General features: G+C 32.6%; 1 protein-coding gene across 9 annotated transcripts in view; it reads left to right on the top strand.

Moving 5' to 3' along the window:
- Positions 1-12,009, top strand: part of LOC143231986 (endoplasmic reticulum membrane sensor NFE2L1-like) — a 63,740-nt gene that overhangs the window by 29,727 nt on the left and 22,004 nt on the right. For all 9 annotated transcript variants that reach the window (XM_076466934.1, XM_076466938.1, XM_076466941.1 and 6 more), the window contains 2 exons: positions 2,980-3,117; positions 11,664-11,748. In XM_076466934.1, coding sequence (XP_076323049.1) covers positions 2,980-3,117; positions 11,664-11,748 — 223 coding nt within the window. The remainder of the gene's footprint in view (positions 1-2,979; positions 3,118-11,663; positions 11,749-12,009) is intronic.

The following is a 12,009-nucleotide window of genomic DNA, read 5'->3' as shown; positions in this document are numbered from 1 at the left end:
AGAATCAGCCTAACATGAAAATGTTTATCATATTTTATAAGCTAAGTACAGATTAATACAAAAACTAACAAACTTATCTGTTATTTTTGGCAAATATTAAAAACCGTGATGGATCTCGTATGTGTGTTACTGTTTGTATCTTGTAAATTTTGGTAAATTTATATGGAGATTTGTTGTAAGTATGAAAGTTATATAGTTTCATGAAATAAATGAATAGTGATATAAAAAGAATGGTAAAGAACATTACACATAATGATATAATTTTATACCTTAAAAAAATTTAAGCTTATAATTTGATATTTCAGGAAACAATGTTGAAAAGAAATCCGTGTACTGGATCATAGTTATTGTGCAAAGATAAAGAAATTGGCTGACTGAGTTTTTTTAATCTGTTTTGAATGACAGTATTTACTAGTGTACTGTTATAATTGTGTTGTTGTGCTAGATTACTATGTATATGCACAATTAATCCAAAGTTTTTATGTTTGAAACTTTTTTTTTTTATATAAGTTTAATTGTCAGTGTATGTTAGTCTTGAAAAGTAGAATTAGACACAATTTTTGAGAACCATTTTAAGCACTGAATGAAGTATCTGGGACACAATCTTTGGCATTTTTTGCATAAAAGCATTTTAATGTGATGAATCCAAAATGCTGAGGTAGCTATGCCATACAAAAGCAAGCACATAGTGCAAGGTTTTGTTTAAATAAAAATATAAATCTACTTGTTGAAGAAGTGTTGATCAGTTCGTATGATCACAACTTACGTCTTGAATATTTTTCATGCTATGGGCAGAATGTTTCAAACAATTAGTAAACAAAGTAGCATATCTTACACTTGTTCATAAAGTGAACTAAAGTACAACTCTGTAACCAAACCACATTAAAATTTTTTGAACTTTAATTGAAATGGCTTTTTATTAAAAGTTTGACAGTTTAAAATAATCATATTCATGCAGGTACTTTCAAATCTGATTAAAATTGATGACATAACTGGGAATAGTTACAGTTCTGAGAAAAACTATATAAGAAAATGGTAAAAAAGAATATTACCACAGGTCTGTGACTTTGATCGTCTTAGCCTTCACCATGGTAATATTCAGTCAGTTCAGGCATTTTTAATTCATAAAGAGTTACCTGTATGTCATGGAAAGGAAAGGTATTAAATACAAACCTGTTTATTAAGAATAGTAGGTCTGATGTGTAACAGATATCTAAGTATGCAAATTTGTTTTTGTTAAGAGTTACATAGAGATGGAACAATGTGTCCAATATGTTTATGTGAGAGAACATTAACCCTAACTTGACAGGTCACAAGCTGTCATTGTATTTTCATGACTTGCATTAAAAATTTTATTGAACTACTATTTTATGAATTTGTTATTAAATTTGATATCATATTGTAGATTATAACTCAGATTTTAATATTATGCATTAGTTAATTTTTTAGTTTAAAAGTAAATATCAAAAGAACACACCAAAACATTGATTTTTGTATGTCACAGGGTACGTTAAATGCAACACTGGTTCAAATTAGATGTGTGTGATGTCAAAATACTAAGTTTATAGTTTTGTACAAATTAGGAACACAAATTACTAATATTATCAAGCTAGAATATAAAATAAGAACCTCGTATCTTTTTATTTTGCTGAGGTATGCCTTATGTACTAAATCAAACACAGTGGTCCTGTTCACCTCTTTCCATTTTTGGAAACAGTTCCTTATAAACACTTCAATATATGACATGAATAACCAGTCGACAGTGTAAAATGTCCCCTAGCAGTTTTCTATGCCATTTTAATGTGTTAGAAATTGTTTTATTCTTTTGAACCCACGTTATAAGGACATAGGTTGTATCTATAGCCTGCTCAACATATCTTATTTTTTAGACCTAAATATAGCTTAATAAATTATGGTGGAGTTCTATAGTATTGATACAGTACTTTCAGGATTTACTGGTTACTCAGTTGTATATGTAAAACCTAAAAAATATTTGTTTCATGTGCTCCAAAATTTTAAAAGGCTTAGCAACCTAGGTCAAGCAGAGATTAAGTTCAAAGGTTATAGCTAGAAGAGATGACTGTTTGCTTTTTCTTTATTTACTGTTATATATTTTAAGAAAAATAAGTTTAACTTATGATAGAGAAGATAATAGCCAAAATTAAAATGTTACTGAAAACAAGCATTTGAAATATATTTAGCAGGTTTTGGAGACTGCACAAATATTTGAGATTTTTGGGATGAAGAATAGTTTTTTAATCATAACATGAAAAAATCACTCCTACTCAGACTAGTAATGAAACATACTATTTTTGCAAACAAATTTATAGTAAAAGTACTTTTAAAAATTTGGTATTTTGTGTTAAAAATTTACAGCCTTTACTAAAAGTCTACCAAATTTTTCACATACTACATCAAAAGTTTTAAATACTTGTGTATTCATTCCACTGTTATGATAAATTTTTCTGTAGTTACACAGCTAATGTTGGCTAATGTCAATTAAAAGATATTTGTTACATCAGAAGTGTAAGTAATCAAGCTATTGATAATTAAACCAATATTATAAGCCACGTTCATATGTATAAATGTTGTATTCACCATGGTGCATGGCTGGAATTTTTCCTTTAAGATTTAAAAAGTATAATGCACGAATAAAGGTAATATGAAAGGAGTTTGTATTTGTATTTATTGTTTTCCTTTACGTTGCCAGAAAACACTTGAGAATGCAAAAATAGTACTAAAATTAAAATAATAATGACTGAAGAATGAGAGAGTATTTGTTAAATATGTGAAATCTTACAAAGTATATGTACATCTTATAGTAACTATTTTTATTATTTTACTCTTTGTTCATCTATACATATATAAGTTGTTAATGTTTTCTTTCTAATTTGTACTGCACCAAATGCTTTTTTTTGTTATGTGAGTAAAACATTGTTCATATGTCAATGGTATAAGCAGTACTTTTGTTTTCTTTAGGACATGGATCTGATTGAAGTTCTTTGGAAACAAGACATTGACCTAGGGATAAGCCGTGATGTCTTTGATGGGAAAGCTGCCTTGGAAAGTGACAAAGCTATTATACAGACTGAACTATTAAAAAAACAGGAACTGAAAGTAAGAATCTGATAATTCTTTAGTTTCACTAGTCAGTTAGAGCATATTTTTTTCCCATCAGTTTCGTACTTGTGGTTTGCTTTTGCTTTACGTTAAAAATTGAAAAGTTGTATTATTTTCACCTGTTTATAATTGCTAATGTTACTATTGTTCTTGTAATTGCTAAAGTGGAACTGTAAAGATTTAATTCTTACTTGTCATTAATGTTAAATCTTACCAAAAGTGTCACTCATTTCTGTTTCTGCTTTTGATTTTTGTTTATTTGAAATAATTGTTATAGTCATTGAGAAAACAATCTGGAGTATTGTATGGAGAAATAGAGACTGAAGTATGTTTTGTATATTTTTTTTTAATAACCACACTTAATTTAATTTTATTTGTACTCATTTAAATTCCTTACTTATTATAATTATTATTTCTCTCGTAACTAAAAGGTGTGACATGTTCTAATAATCATATTAGAGTGGTACCTCTGTCCTCAAACTTAATCCATTCTAGAAGGCTGTTCGAAAACCGAATCACTTTTTCCCATAAGAAATACTGTAAATTAAATTAATCCGTTACAGACCTCCAAAAATTATGCATTATGAAGCATTTTAAGTAAAAATATTGCTTATTTATACCTGTATAATAATACTTAATGCATAAAGTCAACAACAAAAACTATAAACATAATAAAAAAACAATAAATGAAAATTTAACTGCACTTTACCTGTGCTGAGGAGAGCTGATGGCATAAGTGAAAGGTGGTGAGGAACATGGAGAGTAGGAGGGTTATTATTGTTTGGAAGGGGAGTCACCTTCCATAAAAATGTCAGGTAACTCTCCTTCTGGGGTTCTTTCTCTTTTCTGTCTCTTTGCACCACTACAACCTGCTTGAGACTCTCTGGACCTATTTCTCACTAAAAACTTGTTTATTGAGGTTTGTTTCTGCCTGGCACCCTCTCCATGTCTCACCACACTATGTATGCCACTTCTATTCCAACATTTTTCAAACCACCGCCTACTAGCCTTAAAGGCATCACTTGTATCAGCACTTGTTCCAGGGGTGTTTTTCAGGAGGTCAGCATGCAACTGCTTTGCTTTCTCACAAATGATGGTCTCAGAAATGGTATCACCAGCTAACTATTTTTCATTTACCCAAATCAACAACAGTTTTTCTACCTCTTCCATTGTTTGTGATCTTTGTTTCGTAAGCACTGTCACTCCTTTTGCAACATCATCTCCTTTGATGACCTCTTTATTTTTCAGTATGGTGCAGACTGTAGACTTTGCCATACCAAACTGTGTAACAAGGTCAGACATGTAAACACCACTCTCATACTTTGCTATGAGATCTTTTTTCACCTCTATTGTGGCTCTAACAACTTTTTTTTTGGTTTGCTGCTTTCATTATCCTTCTTTGACCCCATGGTGGCTTATTTAATCAGAATATTAAAAAAAAAAAACAAAATGAAAAACGAGAACGTTCACAGCAGATTTTAGTGGGTAAAATGTTTTGGGTAGGCGTGGTGTGGGCTGGAAATGGTCGATAAGTCATTCAGGTTATTTCGGGGGTTCGGGCCACGACAGCTTGGTTCGAGAACCAAGTTTATGTTTGATAACCGAGACATTTTTTTCTCAAACAATATGTTTGAAAACCGAATTGTTTGAGAAGGGAGTCATTTGAGAACCGAGGTACCACTGTATTAGAATTGATGTATTCTTACAAAAGTGCTGTTGCATTTATAATGTCTATTCTAAGGTTTGTTGGTTAATGATGTAAATTTATGGTGTCCTAGCAGAGTACAGCATATATTCTTTTGATTTTTCTGGAACATCATTGGTGTTTAATTTTAGATTAGAAAAGATTTAAACAGTAAAAAATTATTGTTCTCCTTTGGTTGAGTGCAACCAAAAATTTATGAAGAATTGTATCATTGAATTATGAAATATCTTTGCTTAGTTTTGTTGGTCATTTAAATTAGTGATTGGACTAGCTGTTTTTAAGTAAATGTAATAGTCAATAAATGCTATTACAATCTAGAGGTTTTGTATATATGCAGCTGCACATGAATGTCTGATAATGAAGGAATTTTGAAGTGCAGATTTCAATCTTTATTATGTATGTATGTATGTGTGTGTGCGTGCGTATATATATAGTCTGATAATCATTGGTGTTTGTTGTATATTTGTAATTGAATGAAATTTGAGTGTTATCTCTCATAAATTATGGTGTATGTTTACACGTTATTTTATATAGTTACTTAATGTTTTTGTTTGTTTTATATTTTGACTTGCATTTGTTTGTATATGATTCAAAATTTCAGAATATGTTTATTTCCTTTGGTAAATGGAAAAATGTATGTCTTGATCAGAATTTGCTTTTAACTGTGTAGCTGTTATACATGTAATTGTGGTTTGTCATTTGATAATTATTGGTTTGTATACATAATATATTTCCAAAACATACCATCCATTGACACTATAACTGTTCTTTGACATTGGCTTTGCTCCACTCTTTATACCTCACATAAATGTTCTTGGCAATATTTAATTTGCAAATATCTACACTCACATTAGTGCTTTCTCTATTCTGGCACTACCTATAGACACTTCACTCAGATAATGTAATCACTTTTTCTCAACAAAATTTTAGTCATGGTTTTCTCTGACAAAGTGTTGCACCTTGTTCCATTATGAGTTGCAATTTCAACATTGCTTTGTGGATTTCCATATCATTAGAATTTTCTTTTAATAATTTATAGGTATATTAAAAATACTTGTGGGTATAAATTTCTGTTTTACCATTGTCACAACAGAGATTAATCTGACCTCACCTATTCTTCCTTTGTTATCTAGTGTTTCTTTATGGTCAATGGAGTGTCAATTTCAGTTGAAGCTTTCTATGTTTGGCTCCATTGAGAGATGAAGACATACAATTGGCCCAAGATGTTTTGTTCTGTCAGGCTCAATGGTATTATGTGGCTCACTATACTTCCTTTTGTGGTGATAGTTTTGGCTCAGTATTTATTGGAATCCTTTGGTTTTCTGAGATTTTCCCTAATTCTGTAAGGTGGATTTGCAAATATCCAGATTGCATATTCTAGACTTTCCTGGTGAGGAATCTTCTGAGTTGCATGTCATCAGATTCAGCACTTTTTTTGCTGCTCATTATTTGCTGGAAGGACATCTCTTGGACCAGTGTTTCAACTCTTCCCAATGCTTTTCTCACACATTCTTTAAGTGAAATGGGAGTTTTCTTCTAGGGGTTTTCCACTACTCTCCTGTGGTTAATTTACCAACATTTGCTAGATTATGAGAAGGAGAGGGTGTACTTTTGTCATCTTTTCTATACTTTCCAGGGTCCTCCACATCTTGGTTCACAAGATCTCTCTGTACCAAGTGTTGCCCAGAGTGGTGTGCTTTTATTAATCCATTTATGTGCTAGCAACCAATTTGATTATCCTTACTGCTGGTTGCAACAGGCTCTGTAGAAATGAGGTGTTCCATAAGACCATCTTTATGCTTTCCAGATGGTATTACCATATTAGCATAGACCACTACTCATGGACTATCATGAGTAAAGCTGAAGGGGATTCTTCTTGTTTTTTCTGATTATTAGGTTGAATAAAATGGGGCTGATTTGCTTTTGAAAATTTAGGGAACATGGCTTACCTGTTGTACTGTTTCCACAGCACCGTTCTTCAGAACTCCCCAATGCACAATACCCCCTAGATTAGATTCTACTAGTGGAGTTAGGAAGTCCTTACCATTCCCAATTTTCAGTTACTTCAGTGTTAGTGTGTGTTCCTCCACTTTTAGAGAAGAGGGCAAAGTTGAGTGCTCTCCTCCTTGTCATACTTGTTCATAGTTGACACTAGGCTCTCTGTTTGGGGTGTGCATGGCTCTTTTTTTTTATCAGTGTCAGTTAAGTATATGGTTCATGAAAGGAGGTCCACTGTTTCTTCATAATTTGAAACATGAAGCGGTCACATTTTATGTGCCTGGTTGAGCACAGTGTTTCATGCTCTCTTCATAATTCTGGAAGTAAGTGGAATGCTTCTTGCCCACTGAGTTGAGGAGTAAGGATGAATGTTTATAATTCCAGACAAGATAAGTTCTATTTTCTCAGGTGTTGAGTAAGACATACATGATCCCATCATTCTGAACTTGGGGTGCTGCCTTTCAGACTTCTTCAGGTTGCAGAGAAAGTCTGTCTGCTTTGGTGTTTCTTACTTTCTCATGGTGATTCTTGTGGTCCAGAACACTTTACTCCATGGCTAAAGCTTGGGATGTGATCACACGTACATTTGTATCTAACATTGAAGTCCAATCGTTCTAATAACCAATGTGGGATATGAGGAACAAGACCCAGAAATTTCTACGGTGAGTTGTGGATTCTTTGCTGTCTGGTTAGGGCTAGCCTATAGTGATAATCACTCATACTGTTTCCACCCTTGATGCAGGAACTGTGCTCTGGCTGAAGAGCATACCTGCTCTGAATATAGTGCAGTTCCCCAGTTCATGTACTGCTATCTTGGTGTACCCTTGATCTGTGCAGATGCTTTCTGTATGGATATTGCTCTCACTGACCCATGCATATTCTCAGTGTGAGATTCTAGCTAGAGTGTCAGTAAATGGTAAGTATTTTTTAGAAGTTAACACTTTCCTAAATTGGAGATGTATTTTCAATAGTACTTACATCTGATGACACTCTCCTGCTATTCCTCCCTACTTAGAGTTGGTGTTAGTGACTGGGATGGTGTAAGTCTCAAAAAGTGATAGCATTATTTGAGTGAGGTGCTTACATACAGTGCTAGGATAGAGAGTGTATTGATGTGGGTTTAGAGATTTCAAAATTAAGTATTGTCATGGGTATTTAAGCGGAGCATGTAATAGGCAAACAAAGCCAATGCTGAGGAATAGCTACAGTGTTAGGAGAGGTGAATGTTATTGGAAATACATTTTAAATTTAGGAAAATGTTAACATTGGACTATATTTAATATCCTGACAGCTGTATGGTAGTGTTTTCTCTAGCATTTAAATTTTGGTATTTAAAATATTAAGCTTTCCCTTGTTGAGTTGCTGTCCTGCTGTCACTAACTTAAAAGTTCTGAATGTAATTTACATAATGCAGAGTATATGTAAACTTGCCATTAATGTTCTTCTCTTCCACATGGCTCACAATGCATGCATTGGAGACCTTGCATAAGCTCCACTTTTCAGCTCTGGTTTGGATTTTCTTGTTGTCAGTCACTCATTTAACTTCACTCACAATGAATTCTTACATTAATATTGATTACTGCTGTAAATGTTTCTACCAGTCTTAAAAATTTTACAACTTATTTAAGGCATTTTGTCTATCTCTAACATGTAGGGAAGATCCATTTGTGGTATTGTTAGCCCTTACTGATCAGGCCTTTAATTTTTATTATCTGTTTGTGTTATCTGATGGTTTTTCACATTCACATGAATGGTCAGTTGTAGAAAGCCTGACCTTCCCTGATGTTTAATTTCAAGGAATAGAAAAATTTAAACAGTGAAAATAATAATTCTCATTTGGTTAAGCTCAACCCAAAGATTATAAATAATTGTATAATTTTGGTATGATTCTGGTATTTTTTCCTCTTGAAACAATGAACAATTAATGTTCGTTCTGCTTTGGTTTTTAAGTCTACTTCTCATTGACATCTGTGACTTCCACTCATTCTTTATCACTCTGCCACGTAGCCAAACACAGACATAGACAGGTAGATCTTCTCAACCCACTCAGTGACTCTTCTTATTTTGGACAATTTTCTCATCTAAACTGTTCAGATGGTTTTCTCAGATCCTTTATCTTGTGGTTCTTAAGTTTTATATATCTTTCAATCTAATCTTACTGTCTTTTGTCTCTTTCTTTTCAATCCAGTATCTCACAAATTCTGGATCAGGAAATCTCATTTCTCTTCAGAAAGAAACAATTTATATAATCTTTAATGTTTCTCCAAATTTTTACTTCTGTCTCTCTGATTCTGAGAACATCTAGAACTTGAGGACTTGTCTAAAATCATCTTTTCTTGGAAACACCTTATTTTAAGATGCAATACATGAAATTATAATGAAAGTTCTTTTGTCATGACCATTGAAGTGGATGTACAGGATTTCTTATCTTCATATCCATAGTCATTTATCAACCTGTCATTTCTTCTTGTTATCTAGGGACTGTTAATCAGTCTATCGCCCTTGCTCTCTCTTCCTATAAGCTTGACATTTTTTGTTCAGTAGTCTTGTTTTTTTCTTTTATTCAGCATTAACTTTTACATGGGAGTCTGGACTATTTTGACCCTCTAACTATTGATGCATACCTTTTTGTGCATTCTGCCAAAATTATTTTAGTTATGACCTAATAAGTATCACCTACCTCATAAAATTTTTTGTTATCCTCTTCAGTATCAGGGTTACTCACATGAAGCATTGAATATATAGCCTCAAACCTCTCCCTGTTGAACATTTAGTGACAGAAGGGTTTGTAGAGAAATTTGTGTGGCAGAGTAGTCTCAAATTCTTGGGTTTTTTTTTTGCCCATTGATGTTGTCTTCACAAGAAATTTCAACTGCTCATAGTGAGTAAATGGAGTTCAGTTCAAATTCCTTAAATGTATCCGAGCAGGTGTTTTCTTTACAATTTGTACTTTGGTGTAATGTTGATAGCAGTGATGAGAACATTACTTACCTCTTCTCTAAACATGACTCAGAAACATTTGAGGGGGGGTTGAGTTTCATTGATGTTCTTTGGCTAAAACTCTGTTATTTCTTGTGGTTGACCCAACTTGCAGATCTGTTTCAGCCCAGTCATTATCTCTGGCTCTGGTAGTGGATGTAGATCTAGAGGTGGATCATATTTCACTGGGGCTTCTTTAACATTTTTTGTGTATCACTAGGTCCTGGTTAGGGTGTGACCCCCTCTGATTAGCTACTAAAGGAGCACTGAAGTCATTTCCAAAGTAAAATTGAAGATCAGAATCACTATTGTCATCACTCTCCCCTTCATCTAATGCATTTAAAAGACTGTTTGCACAACAGTAAACTTAGGGCATGCTCATATGTGACACCTCCAGTATGATTATACTTCTCATTTGCATCTGTTTTCAGACTCATTATTTCAGGAAATTTCCCTCTTTTCTGCTACTTTAGATTACTTTTAATTTTTTTGCTAAATTGGGGATGTATTACTTCATGTTCAGATTTTGTTCCACTTTTTCTTGTACTCTTGTTATACCATTACTATGTTTTAGTTCAAACAAACAGTTCTATAGTTGTTTCATATATTAATGATCATAGAGGAATTCAGTTCCAAAGTCTTAGTTTTGCTATAGTCTCATTTTATTTTTGCCTTCATTGCTGTCAATAAAAATGTGATAAACAAGTGATAGAAGGAAACAAAACTGGAAACTAGTGATAAAGAGAATTACTGTCATGTTATGATGTACTTGATCACCTTCAAAGTACATTTTGGGTTATGTCTTATCAATTTACCATTTTGCAAGGCCTTTGACTTCCTGGTCTCAGTTTCCATTAGAAGGCATAATAAAGGCATGAATATAGATTAATTCAAAAACATTTCCAAACTTCTGTATACATGCTTTGTATTCAGCTTCAGGATTCCATTTTCAGGCTGTGATTATTCTTTATGCTAGATGAAATCAATAGAAGATAAGTTATTATCTGTGGCTTAATTATTTACTACTTAAACCCCCATTACTGATGTGTTGGACAATCCAAGTATTTTGATATCATCCAACACCTCTACTAACAGTTAGTGTGATCTAGGTTGTTACTATCTTGTAACATATTTAATATTAATTCTCTCCATTTCCCACCTCCTTTTCAGTGTGGGTAATTTGACCTTTATTATTTCAGAGGCAAGTGTGCTTGATTTTAAAATTCAGTTTTTAGCACTAAAATGAACTTCAGGCAGGTACTTGTTTCTGAAATACATTCCAACTCACATACTTGTAAGAGGTCAATACAGTGTTTTTCATCAAAACTTCAGTTACGAAATCTAAAATATGATTAGAAAGCAGAGCTTAATTAAGTTCTCTAAGATGTGTACACAATAAGTCATAGAAGGTGGGAGAGTAAGCTATTTGAGTAAGTTGATCCGTGCATCAAGGATGTTAAAATCTTTGAGTCACATGGTTGTCGACAGTACAAGAATAACTCAGAGAAAACATTCTCAGTATTTCAGAGGTAAGTACATTTTTGAATTTATGTTAATCATAAAAATGTAGAGGGGTGTTTTGTATCTTTATTGATAACATGTGATGAGATGTATATTTGTGTTTGTAGGCTGATCCATATGCTAAAATAACATAGTGTACATTTGTGTTTGTTACATTTTAAAGGACTTAAGTACAGTATGCTCAAACTTTGTTTCAAATATTGAATGTTTTAGTCACCAGTGCATTTGTGTTGAACTAATAATATACAGTAATTTTTTGAGGGAGAAAATAAGATCAGTAAAATAAATATTATTCTTTAGTATTTATAGTGAGGATTAATATTTTACTGTTGTACTTCAGGAAGACAAAGTGATAAATGATGAGTCATTGCCATCTTCATATAATCCTTGGGAAGGGATTTCATACAGTATTGATTCAGAGACTGGTAAGTAATGACAAGTTATTGGTGTTTATCTATCTGTTGACATTGGTAGAAATTAAACAATTTTAAAATGTCTGTTATATATATTTTTGCTTTCAGGTTTCATTTATAATGATATATCTACATGACACTGGATGTGTTATTAACACACTACTGTTTTTTAATTATAAATTTTGCTATTCATTTTCACTTTTTTGATTTCACCATTTTATCAGTGTCAATTTTATATTATAAACTTTGATCTGTTGCTGGTGTTCCACAGTT

Source organism: Tachypleus tridentatus, chromosome 11 (assembly GCF_004210375.1).
Source record: "Tachypleus tridentatus isolate NWPU-2018 chromosome 11, ASM421037v1, whole genome shotgun sequence".
Classification (NCBI taxonomy): Eukaryota; Metazoa; Arthropoda; class Merostomata; order Xiphosura; family Limulidae; genus Tachypleus; species Tachypleus tridentatus.
This window is presented reverse-complemented; position numbering and strand designations above follow the sequence as displayed.